This window comes from Mauremys reevesii, linkage group 15, assembly GCF_016161935.1.
Source record: "Mauremys reevesii isolate NIE-2019 linkage group 15, ASM1616193v1, whole genome shotgun sequence".
NCBI classification, from domain to species: domain Eukaryota; kingdom Metazoa; phylum Chordata; order Testudines; family Geoemydidae; genus Mauremys; species Mauremys reevesii.
This window is the reverse complement of record NC_052637.1, coordinates 17217708-17236220: the sequence shown is the minus strand read 5'-3', so window position 1 is coordinate 17236220 and position 18513 is coordinate 17217708. Positions and strand designations below refer to the sequence as shown.

Sequence of the window (18513 nt, the reverse complement as noted above, 5' to 3'; positions counted from 1 at the left end):
AGCTACATTCAGACCCCTTCATTCCATGCAGGTACAATACTTCGTGGGCTTTTTAATTTAACTGATACAGGTATAACAAGAGCCAGTACCTGGAATCTGAACCTGAAATGAGGCGCACATATTTAATACTGAGGGAAATTAACCCTTGAAACTAGGGATGTAATGGTTTCTCCATCACATGGTGTCTCTCCATCAGGACTGGGGATCTATGGAAAACTAGAGCACAGCCACAAGATACCAGCTTGATGCAGGAATCAGTGGATAGTATTCTCGTTGCGCAGGGCACACCAGATGGTTATAAAATGTTTCCTTCTGGCCTTAAAATCTATGAATTTATTAATGTAATTTGATGATTCAAATGCATTTCTGTGCAGATGACATCTTTCCAGTTAGATCTTTTTACAGCGTATTCAGCAGGTACTTATGCCTTGTGGCACCTTAGAGACTAACAAATTTATTTGGGTATAAGCTTTTGTGGGCTAAAACCCACTTTATCAGATGATTGGAGTGGAAAATACGGAGGCAGGTATAAATACACAGCACATGAAAAGATGGGCGTTGCCTTACCAAGTGGGGGATCAGTGCTAATGAGCCAATTCAATTAAGGTGGAAGTGGGCTAGTCTCAACAGTTGACAAGAAGGGGTGAATACCAAGGGAGAATCACTTTTGTAGTGCTAATGAGGCCAATGTAATCAAGGTGGCTGGGTTTCCAAGGGCAAAACTTAAGTGGTCAGAGAGTTCATTATAAAGTTGACGGATACTTCAAGTCACTCTTAGCGCTCATTGCTGAGCCTAAATCACTGATGCTCAGTGCTCTTTGAGGGGTGGCTAATTATTTCAAAGAGATCCTGGCTCATCCTCTATATCTGAGCACATGAGAGGAGACAAAAATAGCCTGTGGAGTGGGTCTCAGGAGATCTGGATTCTCTCCTGGCCAAGCGTGTCCGTGGGCAAGCTGCAGTATTTTCAGTTCCCATTTAGTCACGTATATGAAGTGACCAGTTCATTAAAACTGCTCCTCTCCAGTTCACAGCCCCATAGTCCAAACTGCAGGGCCAGAAGACCTAGCCAGAGTCTGAGGCACTTGGATGCTACAGTGATGGGACCACATCAGCACCAAGCTGCATAGCTTTGTCCAGAGCATGACTCAGGTTATGATGCTAACTTATTAGGTTGCTATTTCTTCTTTGTCTTTGCACTTTTGTTCCCTACTGCAATTGTGTCTGATAGCACAAACACCCCAGGTGTGACTCTTGCTATGGTCTTGGTAAACATTTGTCCCTGTTTTGGGATGAAACATTCCTGCATCAGCACAATGATGAGAGGAATGGGTTACATTTCAAGAAACCTTTTTTGAGTGGCTCCTCAGAAATATGTAATGAACCTTCACCCATTGTTCTTCCCATGAACAGAGTTTCAGTTTCCTAAACCTCAAAGGATTCCTTGGATGGAGCAAGAGGAAAAGCCATGTGTCCTGGATCTCCAGGTCTCCTCGGAAGAGGAGATCCCAAGTGATGCTAGCACAGGTGAGAGATTTCCACAACAGTCCCGTGAGCAAACCAGGTTCTCTCTCATCTCATTCAGGACAAACAGCATGGGTTGGATCCTCATGGCAGACATCGCTCCTCTTAGCTACATAGATTCCAAGGTGAGAAGGGACCACTGTGATCATCTAGTCTGACCTCTTGTATAACACGGGCTAGATAGTTCCTAGAGCAGATCTGTTAGAAAAACATCCAGTCCTGATGTAAACATTGTCAGTGATAGAGAATCCACCACAGCCCTTGGTAAGTTGTGCCAATGGTTAATTACTGTCACCAGTAAAAATGTGTGCGTTATTTCCTGTCTGAATTTGTCTAGCTTCAACTTCCAGCCATTGGATCGTGTTAGACCTTTCTCTAGCAAACATTTGCTCCCCATGTAGGTAATTATAGACTGTGATCAAGTCACCCCTTCTCCTTCCCTTTGTTAAGCTAAACAGACTGAGCTCCTTGAGTCTGTCATTATAAGGCAAGTTTTCTAATTCTTTATCCCTCATTCTTGTGACTGTTCTCTTACCCCTCTCCTATTTATCTACATCCTTCTTGAATTGAGGGCACCAGAACTGGACACAAGATTCCAGCGGTGGTGGCACCAGTACCAAATACAGAGGTAAAATAACCTCTCTGTTCCTGCTTGAGATATCCGTGTTTATGCATCCCTTTTGGCCAGAGCGTCACACTGGGAGCTCAAATTCACCTCCACCCCTTTTTAGACTTTTTTAGAGTCACTGCTCCCAGAATAGAGCCCCCATCCCGTAAGTATGACCTGCATTCTTTGATTCTGGATGGATACAGTTACATTTATTTATTTGACCTGTTCTCTTCTTTATTTCCACTCCCTCAGTTTTTGTGTCTACAAACATCGGTAGTGATTTCTTTATGGTTTCCTCCAGGTCATTGATAAAAATGTTAAATAGTGCAGGCCCAAGAACCGATCCCTGTGGGACCTCACTGGAAACACAGCCGCTTGATGAGGATTCCCTGTTTACAATTACATTTTGAGACCTATCAGTTAGCTAGATTTTAACCCATTTAATGTGTGCCATGTTAATTTTATACTGTTCTAGTTTTTTAATCAAAATGTTGAGTGGTATCAAGTCAAACACCTTACAGAAGTCTAAATATATTACATCAACACTACTACCATTATCTTTCTTCCCATCTTCTGGAACTTCTCCAGTGCTCCAAGACTTATTGAAAATCAGCATTCCCACCCACCCAGCTCCCTCTCCTCTGAGTGTTCGGGTGGGATGTGGAAGCCAATTGACTCCCTCTTCTCTCACCTCGAGGGAAGGGTGGGGGGGATTTAGTTCCTGGTTTTTAGTTATTTTGATTTGTTTTCCCTTCTTTTCTGTTCCTCTTTCTGAGGTTCCTTCCCCGCGGCACAGGGACTGACTCCTGTCTGGATTCTCTCTCTGTGGCAGCAGGTGACGGGATGGTGAGTGAGAATGAGGAGGAGAACCTTCAGCAGGAAGGTCCTGAGCCAGTGGAACTGCACAGGTTGGTAGCAGGAGGATGTGAAGGGAACGTTTCCCAAAGCCTTGACGAGGGAGAGGCCTGTAAGAGTGAGGACAGGTCAGAAGAGCAGCAAGTCGAGAAACTAGCTGTGCCCAGTCCCTGGGAGGGCAGCTACCAGGAGCTTGGAGATGCCCAGCAGGCCCTGCAGGTGGGCGGGAAGCAGAACATCTGTGCTGAATGTGGGAAGCACTTCTCCCGGCGCTCGCACCTCATCATCCACCAGCGCATCCACACAGGTGAGAAGCCCTACCAGTGCTCCGAGTGCGGGCGCCGCTTCAGCCAGAGCTCCACGCTGATCAGCCACCAGCGCACCCACACGGGCGAGAAGCCCTACACCTGCCCCGACTGTGGGAGGAGCTTCAGCCAGAGCTCCACACTGCTGACCCACCACCGGCTGCACACCGGGGAGACACCCTACAAGTGCCTGGACTGCGGGAGGAGCTTCAGCCAGAACTCCACCTTCATCATCCACCAGCGCACCCACACCGGCGAGAAGCCCTACACCTGCCCTGACTGCGGCAAGAGCTTCAGCGTCAGCTCCTACCTCATCACACACAACCGCATCCACCGTGGCGAGCGCCCCTACAAGTGCCCTGCCTGTGGGAAGGGCTTCATCGACAGCTCCACCTTCGTGCGGCACCAGCGCACCCACACGGCAGAGAAGCCCTACCGCTGTGCCGACTGCGGCAAGAGCTTCAGCCTCAGCTCCTACCTTGTGAAGCACCGCACCCTGCACACGGGTGAGCGGCCCTACAAGTGCACTGAGTGTGGGAAGCGCTTCAGCGAGAGCTCAGACCTGCTGCGGCACCATCGAACCCACACGGGCGACAGGCCCTTCCAGTGTGTCCAGTGTGGGAAGAGCTTCGGGGAGAGCTCCACGCTCACCCGTCACCAGAGGACTCACCTGGGCAAGGATGCACCCATCTACTAGCCACAGTGCTTGGCACAGCCCCAAGGCCACGGGGCAACAGCTGCCCCCCTCAGCTGATTGACTGCAGAGGAGGCAGAAAAGAAACCCCCATGCAATCTCATTGCCTGGAGTCACCAGCTCTACTGATATTTGGTGTTTCTCTTATAAAGCCCTAGCTCACAGAGTCCTGTGTTCATTGCACAAGAATCTCTACTTTCACTTAAAGAGGGGAAAAAAGAAAGAAAGAAAAAATGAGTTTCTAACCCTTGTGGTTGTGGAGAAAATATGACTCTTGAGGGCTCACAAACCAGAAGTCAAAGGAACCCCTGCCCCAATGTATTGTTGTTTCAAATCTCCTGAGCTTTTGAGGGGGTGAGGGACCTGACTTGTAATTTTTAATGCTTTGGGTTGATGCTGCATTAGATCATAGAATATTAGGGTTGGAAGGGACCTCAGGAGGTCATCTAGTCCAACCCCCTGCTCAAAGCAGGACCAATCCCCAGATTTTTACCCCAGTTCCCCAAATGGCCCCCTCAAGGATTGAACTCACAACCCTGGCTTTAGCAGGCCAATGCTCAAACCACTGAGCTATCCCTCCCCTCGAGGGATACTTGCAGGGCCAGAGCTGTTTTCTATGCCTTAACTAACTTTCTTGACTAGAACAAACAAGTTCTGACCATTATGTTTTCAATTAGTGGACCGTATTCACAAGAGTAACTACTGTAACAACGTTTTAAATGGGAATTTCTTGGTTTTTTTTAATATTTTAAGAAAAATAGTATATAAAAACATACTTTCCCAAGTTACTTGAATCCTACAGGTTCAACTAGAAGAGTTTACAAACTCCACAGATTGTGCTTGTAACTCTAAAGATCCTGCATCGCTAGGAGTAGGTTTTGTGTCATATTGGCATTGGCTTGAAGGGTTAATAGAACCCCGGTATTACTGTTATAGCATTAAATGGTTAATTTTGGTTTGCTTAAAGTCAGAACTGGAGACACCCATTGTAACGACCATCACAAAATGCATTTAATCCTTTTATTAACGCACACACAAACTATTAGCCATTGGAAGAACAATGTAACGAGGCATGTAGTGGATTCTCCATCAGCCGGAGTCTTTATATCAAGATCAGGTGTCTCTTTCTAAAAGATTTCTGGCTCAATCAGAAGGTATTGGCAGGAATTGTTGGGTTAGACTCTGCAGTCTGTGTTATGCCAGAAGTCAGACTTGATGATCAGAATGGCCCCTTCTGGCCTTAAGCTCTATGAATTGTAAAAAGGAAGTGCCGGATGGGAGTTTCAAAGCTGCATGAGTATTTGGATGCCCCAGTCCCATTTAATTTAATAGGAGTTGGGCCTCCAGAACCATTAGGCAGTTTTGAAAATCTTGACCTTAAAGCATTTGATATGTAAAAGGTGAAGTAAAACCTTATATGGGCAGTTTCCCTCATTCCCAATCCCCTAGACTGAGTAGATTCTTCTTTAGAACAAACTTGTAGTTCTAGTATTATGGCCCAAAGTCAGTTGTAGCCTCTGAGTAGCTGTTGCCACCAACTGATACTGTTTCTTTTTATGACAAAACAAATGCACACACAGTTGGGAGAGATAAAAATAGCAGATGATAGCAAAATGCAGCTTCATTCTCTCTGCTTGTGATTAAGTGGCTGTAGAATCATGGGTACAGCTGTGCAGCACACAACTTGGAAAGCTGACTGTATTTTCAAAATAAAAAAGCCTGGACACTGGTGGCAACATGTTTGCGGCTTGTAAAATACTCGTTCAAAAGTGCCCTATTTTTTCCCCTCAATGTGGCACTAGTGTTGCAACTGCTGCCTTCTGACTGAACAGTGGTTTGAGCATATTTCCCAGAGGAATTTTGCAGCATCTGGGTGAGTTTAACATGAAGCCCTGAACTAGCATCGTGAACATTCACACTGGGCAGAAGAGCAGCTCTGATAGCATTGGGTTATTAGCTTTTCTCTTTATTTAAACACTAAAAGAACAGGACTACTTGTGGCACCTTAGAGACTAACAAATTTATTTCCGCATAAGCTTTCGTGGGCTACAGCTCACTTCTTCGGATGCATAGAATGGAACGCACAGACAGAAGATATTTATACATACAGAGAACATGAAAAGGTGGAAGTATCCCACGAAAGCTTATGCCAAAATAAATTTGTTAGTCTCTAAGGTGCCACAAATACTGCTGTTCTTTTTGCGGATACAGACTAACATGGCTGCTACTCTGAAACCTATTTAAACACTGTTCATCACCTGGAGCATTTGCTCCACTGGCTGTTTGCCTTTGTAAACAGAGTCACCTCTGCTTCACGCGGTGATACAGCTTCAACACACGTGAAAAACTGGAACTGCCCCCAATACATCCAGCATACTCCCCCATTAGCCACTGCGACCTGGCAGACTTCACATAATTGGGTAAAAGCATCATGTCTGTTTCTTCTCTCACTCGCTGGTGTGGCTCCACTGACTCCCACTGGGTTACTCCCAATTTACACTGACTGACAGGAGAAGCAGCCCAGGTGACTCCAGTGGAGTTACACCTGTTTTACACCATCGTCAGTGAGATGGGAACCAGCCCTGTGACTCCAGTGGGGGTAACGCCTGATTTATACCCGGGTCAGTGATGAGAACCTGCCTCAGTGACTCCCAGTGGGTTCACACCTGATTTACACCAGGGTGAGTGGGAGGGGAGTTGGCACCATTGTGTACAGCTTGCCTTCTTGGTCTGGCAATGCTGGGAGGGTGGAGTTATCCTGGCTAGGTGAGCCGGACTCTCGTTAGGCAGACCGTTGGAGGAGAAAGTTAGGGAAGGGGCAGGAAATCACAAGGCGGAAACTGGCACAATAAGGAGGCAGTGACAGAGAGCGGGAACCTCTGGCTGCAGGATGCTTGGGAGTTAGCTGAAGCCAGTAGAGGAGGGGATGTTGTCTGGTTCCCACTCCAGGATGTGAACAGAAGGACAATGTAACAGAGGCCTCGGGAGGTTGTGGAAGCCCTTTACAGCAGGTTTTCAAAGGAGGCTGGGTAGCCACCTACTCTGGCTGGTTAAGGCTTGGTTAGGGGCTGTGTGATGGGTTCAGTCACAGAGACCCCCTTGGGACTGTCACTTGATGTGCTGAGACTACCTCTGAGCCCATTTTCTCTGCCAGTTTGGGACTTCAGAACCCTGTCTTGTTGAGTCAGATACACTAGTCTGCTGCAACACAGACCCAGGGTCTGAACCACGTGCCCCAAAGCTGCAGATTTAACTGAAAACAGATTAAGAAGTGCTCCTGTCTCTAGCTCCCAATGGGATTCAAACCCCAAATGAATCCATTTTACTCTGTATAAAGCTTATACAGGGTAAACTCATAAATTGTCCACCCTCTATAACACTGATAGAGCTGTTTGCTCCCCCAGGTATTACTTACTTACTCTGAGTTAATTAATAAGCAAAAAGTGATTTTATTAAGTAGAACAAGTAGGATTTAAGTGATTCCAAGTAATAACAGACAGAACAAGGCAAGTTACTAAACAAAATAAAACAAAACCACGCAAGTCTAAGCCTAATACATTAAGAAACTATTTACAGATGAAATCTCATCCCCAGAGATGTTCCAATAAGCTTCTTTCACAGACTGGACTCCTTCCTAGTCTGAGTCCAGCAGTCACTCACACCCCCGTAGTTACTGTCCTTTGTTCCAGTTTCTTTCAGGCATTTCTTTGGGGTGGAGAGGCCATCTCTTAAGCCAGCGGAAGACAAAATAGAGAGTCTTCCAGGGCCTTTTATATTCTCTCTTGTGGGCAGAAAGCCCTTTGTTCTGTGCGAAGTCACAGCAACAAGATGAAGTTTGTAGTCACCTGGGCAAGTCACATATCTATAAATTATTCAGCTTTTTGCAGGCTAATGCCATTGTTTACATGTTAGTTTGAGTGTTCCCAGGAAAGCTCAGATGTGGATTGGTGTCCCCCAAAGTCCATTGTCAGTTAAATGTTTCTTGATTGGGCACTTACTGAGAATAGTCCTTTCTAAAGAAGCTGATCAAATGCTTCACTGAGGCTATTCTTAGAATCAAACACATTGAGACACAAGTACATAGCCAACATTCATAACTTCAAATATAAAAATGATACACACATACAGACAGCATAATCATAACCAGCAAATTATAACCTTTCCATAGACACCCCACTTGACCTCTTCTGTACAAGACCTGGTGCAACCAGAGGACCCTGGTTGCAGCCATGATCTATATCAGGGGTAGGCAATCTATGGCACGTGTGCCGAAGGCAGCACATGAGTTGATTTTTAGTGGCACTCACACTGCCTAGGTCCTGGCCACCGGTCCGGGGAGATCTGCATTTTAATTTAATTTTAAATGAAGCTTCTTAAACATTTTAAAAACCTTATTTACTTTACATACAACAATAGTTTAGTTATATATTATAGACTTATAGAAAGAGACTTTCTAAAAATGTTAAAATGTATTAGGGGCACGCGAAACCTTAAAGTGAATAAATGAAGACTCGGCACAGCACTTCTGAAAGGTTGCCGACCCCTGATCTATATGATCACAGTTCATGTCAATAACGTTACAGGTTGTTTTTTTAAATTTTATTTTAAACATAGTTGTTTCATGCTTAAAGTTGTTGGTTTGTTTTGAAATAACCATAGTAAACACCCTACAAATACCCATAGTTTTTAAATGTTTGATTATTCTTACAGCAAATGCTTATTTTATAAAAGTATGGCGGAGGTTTGTGAACCTTTGAAACATTTCAGTTTTGGGTTAGACCCTTGTTTATTTTTGTAAATATATTATTTTAAACTTTTAATGACGTTAAGTTGCTAGAAAGACTGACCCATAGTGTTCAACCAACTCCTGGGGTTTTATTTAAACTGTCCAATTGCATTCTACGAAATCCTGAGGTTTTATTTCATTTTATATTAATTAGAGCTCACCATCCTCACCACCCGCCTCCCTTACTGTGTGTGTAAACCCATCAAACATCATTACTGATCACTAATATCTATAATTCTGATGGAAACAAGGGTGGATAATCACATCTAGAATCGTTGAAGGCAACAGAGTCACCCCTGCTATTTCAGTGGGAATGTGGTTAAACCATCAGCTCAACAGGGTAAGGCAGCTCTATTGTACTCAAACACATCTCAAACTTCCCTGTTTTATATAGAATATAGGAGCTTTTTAAAATTTATTTATTGCTTTATTATAAACACATTGTTGTTGTTTTTGTGTCCTTCTCTCCTCCCCCCCCCCCCCCCGAGTCTACTACACACATTTCAACTTTTTGCTGTAAATAGGTCTCTTTACACAAAGACATAATAGCTGGGTTCTCAGAAACTATTTTGATTTAAAAGACATACAGCCCCTTGAAAACAAATCAAGATGCTCCATCAAAACTTTTATCTTATTTAAGGGCCACGCAGACCTTCTAATAGAAACACAGATAGTCACAAAGTCCTTTTCAATAGATACTTTTATTTACAGCTACCAAGATTTATATCACGTTTGTCCCCTCACCATTCTGTAACTTAATCCTTTTAGATTTCTTACAAATACTTTTTTTCCTAAGAAGGATTCTGTAACTTTTTGTGCAGACCAGACAGTTGATATAATGCACTAAGCAGGTATCCTCTGGTTTGGTAATTTTCTTTAAAATACTGTCAAGATCTCAAGCACTTTGAACAGCATTTACCAAGGTCACCCCTTGTGCTAAATTTTCTTACGTTAAGCACAGACATTGCATAGCATAACCTATTTAATAAGCTTTCCAAACACAGGTTAGCACACAGGTCCTGGAGCTTGCAGTTTATATCCTCTGAAGTCCAAATCACATAGTCATGGTGCTGTTGGCATCACAGTCTTCCAAAAGCTCCTCCCTAAGGCAGTGATTAAGGACAGCATAAACAATAATGTGTACAATAGAGCGCATGACTTTTTATGCTCACGATGTGACACTGGGTCAGTTAGTTCTATGCTAAGGGTCCTCCTTAAATCCATATGGCCATCATCCTCGGTGTTCTTGTCAATGATTTGTACCAGCGGTGAGCAAAAACAAGTTGGGCCTGACTCATCTTCGCTGTCTGAGGCAACACTGTCCAGGGCCTCTGGGTCCTCTAGATAGATGGTGTTGAGCTGTCGAGAGGTTTTCAGAAAAGAAACAGATGTAAGCCCTTGCCAGTTTTTTAAATTTACGCAACCCCAGCTCGGTTCCTACCCCATTACGCCCCATCCTCCACCGTCCCTTCTTAATTGTTCATTTAACTGCACAATGTCATCTCTGTTCACCTTGTACATGGATGACTCCCATGAGTTGTGGACTCCTTCCTCCATGGGGGTGAATGTCCTTGCTGAGTGCCCCTAATCACTGGTCCATCCTCTCTATCTGTGTCTACACGCAGAAGAGCTAACAAGCTTTATCAACCTTGGCTGGAACAAAATGGAGAATGATGAAAAACTGTGCACAAAGATTTGTCTGAATCTGTTGCTTTGGGTTAACGTTTGAGAATGTGAACTTCACTAACACAGATCTCCACACAAAGAACATTTTAAGCTTAAATTTCCACTGAAGTCAAATTTAAAATGATGTATTCAAGTGCAAATTTCACTATGTCCACTGCGTTGGTTAGTTGTTTACATCATCCACGGAGAGAAAAGAAACAGTTTCTCTCTAAACCCTAGTTTGAATAAGTCTTGGTACACTGGTTAATTCCAGAGGACTGAGAGAAAGCTAATACTCTACCAATATTTAAAAAAGGATAAACAGGATGAATTGTAGGTCTGTCAGCCTAACATCAATTCTGGCCAAGATAATGGAACAGCTGATATGGGATGTCACAGTTCAGGACAACTGCATTTACATTCTAGGCTTCTGGCTCCCAGCTGTTTCTTCTCTTGGGCAGAGACCCACTTCTCTCCTTCCTGACTGGGGGTTTTCCAGGCTGCACAGTTCCCTGGCTTCAATGTGCTATCCCCAGAAAGCCAGACTGCCTAAACAGACCAGCATCTATGCTCTGCTCTTTCTCTCTCCAGAGGCTACAAACAGCATAATTGCCCATAGCTATAAATTCCCACACTGCTCTTCCTAAGCAAGCACATCTATTCTCAGGGTGAAAGCTCCCCCATTCCTTGGACAGAAGGTCTGAAGAGCTGAAACAAGGCCCTGAGTCAGTTTAAACTCAGGGTATTTTTCCAAAAATCCTTTCTTTGTCTGTTGATCTCTGGAGAATCCAGTTTGAAACATTATAGATGAGCCTCTACAGGTAGTGGAGAGGCACCCCTCTGGAGGTGTTACAACCTGATTGAATTTGCCTAATCACTCCCACCACTGTTCTTGGTTCCTGGAGGGCTGTGGTTTCCCTCCCCCATGGAGTTACATATAATCCCTAGCCCACAACGATACATGAACATAATACAGTAAGATCTCACAGAGATATTGAAAGAAATTGTCATATCTGTCACACTGGACTTGATTAATAAAGAATTAAAGGAGGGTAATAAAAATAATAGCAATCAACATGGATTTATGGAAAATAGACCTGGTCAAACTAACAATGTCTTTTTTTTTTTTTTGGCCATTGCTTTGCTGACCAGAGGCTTTTTCAGGGCATTTGGTCGCCAATTTGATGATGTTTGTTGTGCTTACGCACGTAGCCAAGGAGACAAACAAGCAGGTTGTCATCTCCTCCCCCAGTTTCCAAGGGAGTACATAAAGATCCCACAGTGTTCCAAAGGAGTACACAAAGATCATGGCAAATACCACCCTGACTGACAACACCAACTAAAATCAAGAAAACCCTTCTGGTCTCGTACCACAGCCCTCCTTGCAGAAGATAAAGACGTTCACAGCAGATGGTCTGAAGCCTGGGTGGCTGCCAGCATCAACATATGAAACAAAAATCTAATCAACAACTCAATCATGCAAGTGCCAGGCTTCTCCTTCCCATGGTGCATAGGGACAGTTCTAAACCGTATACACACCCAACATGGAAGATGCGCATACTTAGTCCATAGATAGAAAGTGAGGGAATTGCCGAACTGTGACTGTGATATGGTGCAAACTGTTGGACAAATCACGGATGACTGTCCAATCTATGCTCATCCTGGAGGTGTCACAGCCATGCTCTGGACTGAATAATAGACCTTAGGATCCAACTGTAGCCCTTGTCATTGCTTTCACTGTTCCACTATTGCCAAATGAAAGAAGATGAATATCTTTTTGATTAAATTACAAGTTTGGTTGATAAAGACAATGCTGCTGATATAGTATACTTAGACTTCTGTCAGGTGTTTGACTTGATACCACATGACATTTTGATTAAGAAACTCAAAAGATACAAAATCAACATGGCATACATTAAATAGATTAAAAACTGGCTAAATGACAGGTCTCTCAAAATGTAAATGAGGAAGCATCATCGAACGTGTGTTTCTAGTGAGGTTCCACAAGGATCAGTTCTTGGTCCAGTGCTATTCAACATTTTTATCCATGATCTGGAAGAGAACCTAAAATCATTACTGATAAAGTTTGGAGATGACACAAACATCGGGGGAGTGGTAAGTAATGAAGAGGACAGGACACTGATACAGAGTTATCTGGATTTCTTGGTAGACTCGGCACAAGTAAACTATACATGTTTTAATATTTTATTTTACCTCTATATTTGGTGCTCCTGGCGTACTATGTCCAGTTCCGGTGCTCAGAGTTCAAGAAGGATGTTGATAAAATGGAGAAGGTTCAGAAAAGAGCCACAAGAATGATTAAGGGACTGGAAACATGCCTTACACTGATAGACTCAAAGAGCTCAACCTATTTAGTTTAACAGAGAGAATGTTAACAAAGAGAATTGTGACTTGATCACAATTTATAAGTACCTACATAGGGAACAGGAATTTCACAATAAATGTCTCTTCGATCTAGCAGACAAAGGTATAAGAAGATCCAATGGCTGGAAGCTGAAGCTAGACAAATTCGGACTAGAAATAAGGTGCACATTTTTAACAGTTCAATTAACCATTGAAACAACTTACTAACAATTATGATGGATTTGTGATCACTGACTATAAATCAGGTTTGGTTGTTTTCAAAAAATACATGCTTAGCAGGAACTAATTCAGGAAAGTCCCTTGGCCTGTGTTACATAGGAGGTCAGAGACTAGATGATCGCAGTGGTCTCTTCAGGCTTTATAATCTAGTTTGGACCTTGGCTTGTGAGCTCCATCCTACAGTATCTGTATCCTACAGTACCTCCCCATCTAGTAATGTCAGGCTCATAACATGTCTCGGAAATATCACTACCCCATTTTACAGATGAGGTATGGAGACACCAAATGATTGATCTAACGGCACACAGCAAGTGACAGGAAATTAACCCAGCTTTTGTACCTCTCAGTCCATTATAATCACAGTTATAATACCAAGCTCTTTTCATCAATATTTCTCAGAGCACTTGACAAAGGCGACAACCTTCATTACTCACATTTTACAGAGGTACTGAATTGGTTTGCCCAATGTCACCCAGCAGACCAGTAGCAAAACTGTGCATAGAACCCAGCTCTCCTGGCCCACTATGCTAGCCACTGCCCATACAAAGCCAGCCCTCCTCCACATCCCCGACTGCATGCAAGTATCCAACACAACCTGTGCATCGGGATGTCCAGTCTAGCGACCTACCCACTAGTCCTCTCCAAGGCATTTCTTTCTGCGAACAAATGGTTGATAATCTCTGATCACAGCACAGGGTATGTCTACACTACGGGATTATTCTGATTTTACAGAAACTGTTTTTTTTTAAACAGATTGTATAAAGTTGAGTGCACGCGGCCACACTAAGCACATTAATGCGGCGGTGTGCGTCCATGTACCGAGGCTAGCGTCGATTTCCAGAGTGTTGCACTGTGGGTAGCTATCCCATAGCTATCCCATAGTTCCCGCAGTCTCCCCCCGCCCATTGGAATTCTGGGTTGAGATCCCAGTGCCTGATGGGGCAAAAAACATTGTAGCTGGTGGTTCTGGGTACAGCCTCACCCCCTCCCTCCGTGAAAGCAGCGGCAGACAACCGTTTTGCGTCTTTTTTCCTGGGTGAACTGTGCAGATGCCATACCATGGCAAGCGTGGAGCCTGCTCAGCTCAAGACAGCAATCATGGATGTTGTAAACACCTCACGCATTCTCGTGCAGTCTATGCTGAACCAGGACCTGCAAAACCAGGTGAGGAGGAAGCGGCTACGGCAGAGCAGCAACAAGAGTGATGAGGACATGGACACAGAATTCTCTCAAACCGCAGGCCCCAGCGCTTTGGAGGTCATGCTGGTAATGGGGCAGGTTCTTGCCACTGAACACCGATTTGGGGCCCGGGAAACAAATACAGACTGGTGGGACCGCATAGTGTTGCAGGCGTGGGACGATTCCCAGTGGCTGCGAAACTTTCGCATGTGTAAGGGCACTTTCATGAAACTTTGTGACTTGCTTTCCCCTGCCCTAAAATGCCAGAATACCAAGATGCGAGCAGCCCTCACAGTTGAGAAGCGAGTGGCGATAGCCCTCTGGAAGCTTGTAATGCCAGACAGCTACTGGTCAGTCGGGAATCAATTTAGAGTGGGCAAATCTGCTGTGGGGGCTGCTATGATGCAAATAGCCAAAGCAATCACTAAGCTGCTGCTATCAAGGGTAGTGACTCTGGGAAATGTGCAGGTCATAGTGGATGGCTTTGCTGCAATGGGATTCCCTGATTGTGGTGGGGCGATAGACGGAACCCATATCCCTATCTTGGCACCGGAGCACCAGGGCACCCAGTACATAAACTGCAAGGGGTACTTTTCAATGGTGCTGCAAGCACTGGTGGATCACAAGGGACGTTTCACCAACATCAACGTGGGATGGCCGGGAAGGATTCATGACACTCCCGTCAGGAACACTGTTTAAACGGCTGCAGCAAGGGAATTACTTCCCAGACCAGAAAATAATAGTTGGGGATGTTGAAATGCCTGCAGTTATCCTGGGGGACCCAGCCTACCACTTGATGCCATGGCTCATTAAGCTATATGTAGGCAGCCTGGACAGTAGTCAGGAGCTGTTCAACTACAGGCTGAGCAAGTGCAGAATGGTGGTAGAATGTGCATTTGGACATTTAAAGGGACGCTGGTGCACATTACTGACTCACTCAGACCTCAGCCAAACCAATATCCCCATTGTTATTGCTGCTTGTTGTGTGCTCCACAATCTCTGTGAGAGTAAGGGGGAGACCTTTATGGCGGGGTGGGAGGCTGAGGCAAATCACCTGGCCACTGATTACGCACAGCCAGACACCAGGGCGATTAGAAGAGCACATCAGGAAGTGGTGCGCATCAGAGAAGCTTTGAAAACCAGTTTCATCACTGGCCAGGGTACAGTGTGACTGTTGTGTTTGTTTCTCCTTGATGAAAACCCGCCCCCTTGATTAACTCATTCCCTGTAAGCAACCAACCCTCCCCCTTCAATTACAGCTTGCTTTCTAAGGAAATAAAGTCACTATTGTTTAAAAATCATGTATTCTTTATTAATTGATTATAAAAAGAGGGCGAGAACTGACAAGGTAGCCTGGGTGGGATTTTGGAGGAGGATAGGAGGGAAGGAAAAGGCCACTAAAACAATTTCAAAATAATGACAGCCTTTTGGTTGGACTGTCCACTGGGGTGGAGTGGGCGGGTGTCACGGAGTGTGGGGGAGTCAGGGTCCGGCACTCCCCGGCTTCCTGCGATTCACCAGGACTCTCAGCCAGCCAGTAAAGCAGAAGGTTTATTTAGACGACAGGAACACAGTCCAACACAGGTCTTGCAGGCACAGATAACAGGATCCCCCGTTAGGTCCATCTTGGGGCCCCATGAGCCCCACAGCCCCCATTGGGGGATCAGAGCCCTGTCTGTGCTTCCCTTCCTTCCCCAGCCACCTCCGGTCTGCCCACCCCCCTCCAGCCCCTCCTCTCTGCTCAGCTTCTTTCCCGGGCCAGGAGGTCACCTGACCCCTTTGTCTCTAACACCTTCAGTTGCACCTTTGCAGGGGAGGGGCCCAGGCCATCAGTTGCTAGGAGACAGAGTGTCAGGCATTCGGGTGCACTGGCCTTTTGCTTTGCTAGATACTTAAGAACTGCACACAGCAGTCACAGACCCCAGTAAGACCAGTCCCACTTTGTCACACCTCTCCCCCCTTCGAGACCGAACTGAGCGGGGTCACTCCAGCCAGTGACCTGGGAAAGTTCGAACCCACCTACATTCCCACAGATGCCCCAGGGGCCCCCCAGTGATGGGGGAAGTGTTACCCCAGGCCATTCCAGTTTCCTGCCCCCCTTTAGGTCGGGGGGACTCGAGGGCACTCGCAGTTTGCAGGTGGGAAGGCTTATGCAGCTCGTGCCCTTTCCCCACCCCAATACCCCTGGGGTTCAAGCTGGGCTGGGGGCTTCTCCCCGCGTTCCAGTCTGGGGGGCTGTGATTTGGACTCCCTTGGTTCAGAGCCCCCCTTTTGACCCTGGCCCCCCTCTGGAAAGGCTCCTCTGTGCTGGGCCAGGGTCCTACAGCCATTTTCATAGAATCATAGAATCTCAGGGTTGGAAGGGACCTCAAGAGGTCATCTAGTCCAACCCCCTGCTCAAAGCAGGACCAAACCCAACTAAATCATCCCAGCCAGGGCTTTGTCAAGCCTGACCTTAAAAACCTCTAAGGAAGAAGATTCCACCACCTCCCTAGGTAACCCATTCCAGTTCTTCACCACCCTACTAGTGAAAAAGTTTTTCCTAATATCCAACCTAAACCTCCCCCTCTGCAACTTGAGACCATTACTCCTTGTTCTGTCATCTTCAACCACTGAGAACAGTCTAGATCCATCCTCTTTGGAACCCCCTTTCAGGTAGTTGAAAGCAGCTATCAAATCCCCCCTCATTCTTCTCTTCTGCAGGCTAAACAATCCCAGTTCCCTCAGCCTCTCCTCATAAGTCATGTGTTCCAGCCCCCTAATCATTTTTGTTGCCCTCCGCTGGACTCTCTCCAATTTATCCACATCCTTCTGGTAGTGTGGGGCCCAAACTGGACACAGTACTCCAGATGAGGCCTCACCAGTGCTGAATAGAGGGGAATGATCACATCCCTCGATCTGCTGGAAATGCCCCTACTTATACAACCCAAAATGCCATTAGCCTTCTTGGCAACAAGGGCACACTGTTGACTCATATTCAGCTTTTCGTCCACCGTAACCCCTAGGTCCTTTTCTGCAGAACTGCTGCCCAGCCATTCGGTCCCTAGTCTGTAGCAGTGCATGGGATTCTTCCGTCCTAAGTGCAGGACTTTGCACTTGTCCTTGTTGAACCTCATCATATTTCTTTTGGCCCAATCCTCTAATTTGTCTAGGTCCCTCTGTATCCTATTCCTACCCTCCAGCGTATCAACCACTCCTCCCAGTTTAGTGTCATCTGCAAACTTGCTAAGGGTGCAGTCCACACCATCCTCCAGATCGTTAATGAAGATATTGAATAAAACCGGCCCCAGCACCGACCCTTGGGGCACCCCACTTGATACCGGCTGCCAACTAGACATGGAACCATTGATCACTACCCGTTGAGCCCGACCATCTAGCCAGTTTTCTATCCACCTTACCGTCCATTTTCCCCTTGTCCCGGGCCTTCCTCCCCCTCTGGCAGGGGGTCACAGGAGCGGCAGTGCTGCCGGACATGGGGAAAGACCCCCGGCCAGTAAAAGTTCCGTAGCAGCCTCTGCTGGGTATGCCAGGCCCCCCAGTGCCCCGAGAGGGGGATGTCATGGGCCCGGCACAGCAGCTGGCAGCGATACTTCTGGGGTACCACCAGCTGCCTCCTGATCCCCCCTGACTCCATTTTCCCTGGGGGAGCCCATTCTCGGTACAGGAACCCCTTCTCCCACAGGAACCTTTTCCGGCCACCCCCCACCCCCCATGGTCTGTCCCCCACCGAGGTCAGCCAGGTCCCTTATCTTCCGCAAGGAGGGAACTTTCTGCACCTCGGCCTGGAACTCAGCCGCTGGGGCCGGGATGGGGACCTGCTCTCTCTCACCAGCTAGGTCTGAGGTCACAGCCTCTCTGAACCGTGTCCCTGGGCGTTCTCTCCCCACCAGGTCAGGGTCCTGCGGCTCGGGCAGAGTACCGTCCCCGTTGTCAAAGCGCAGTGCCCTGCGCCGACTCTGACTACGGGTCACGACCAGGGCACCACGGGCATTGCTTGGCCAGTCCTCGAGGTCCCCCCCCATTAACACCTCCGTGGGCAAATGTGGGTGTACCCCCACGTCCTTGGGGCCCTCCTTGTCCCCCCACTTCAGGTGTACCCTCGCCACGGGCACCTTGAATGGGGTCCCGCTCACACCCCTCAAGGTCAGGTAGGTGTCGGGCACCATCCGATCTGGGGTCACCACCCCGGGCCGGGCCAGCGTCACCTCTGCGCCCGTGTCCCAGTACCCAGTGACCTTTCTCCCATCCACCTCCAGGGGAACAAGGCACTCGCTCCGGAGGGGCAGCCCCA

At 46.5% G+C, this 18513-nt stretch overlaps 1 protein-coding gene across 2 annotated transcripts in view; it reads left to right on the top strand.

Moving 5' to 3' along the window:
• The window catches only part of LOC120383256 (zinc finger protein 345-like), a 71730-nt gene that overhangs the window by 35471 nt on the left and 17746 nt on the right, over positions 1 to 18513 (top strand). Inside the window, exons 3-4 of one of the 2 annotated variants that reach the window (XM_039501144.1) lie at positions 1414 to 1527; positions 2967 to 3973. In XM_039501144.1, the coding sequence (XP_039357078.1) occupies positions 1414 to 1527; positions 2967 to 3973 (1121 nt within the window). Of the gene's footprint in view, positions 1 to 1413; positions 1528 to 2966; positions 5454 to 18513 lie in introns of those variants that run through there. The other variant, XM_039501143.1, reaches the window with a different exon arrangement.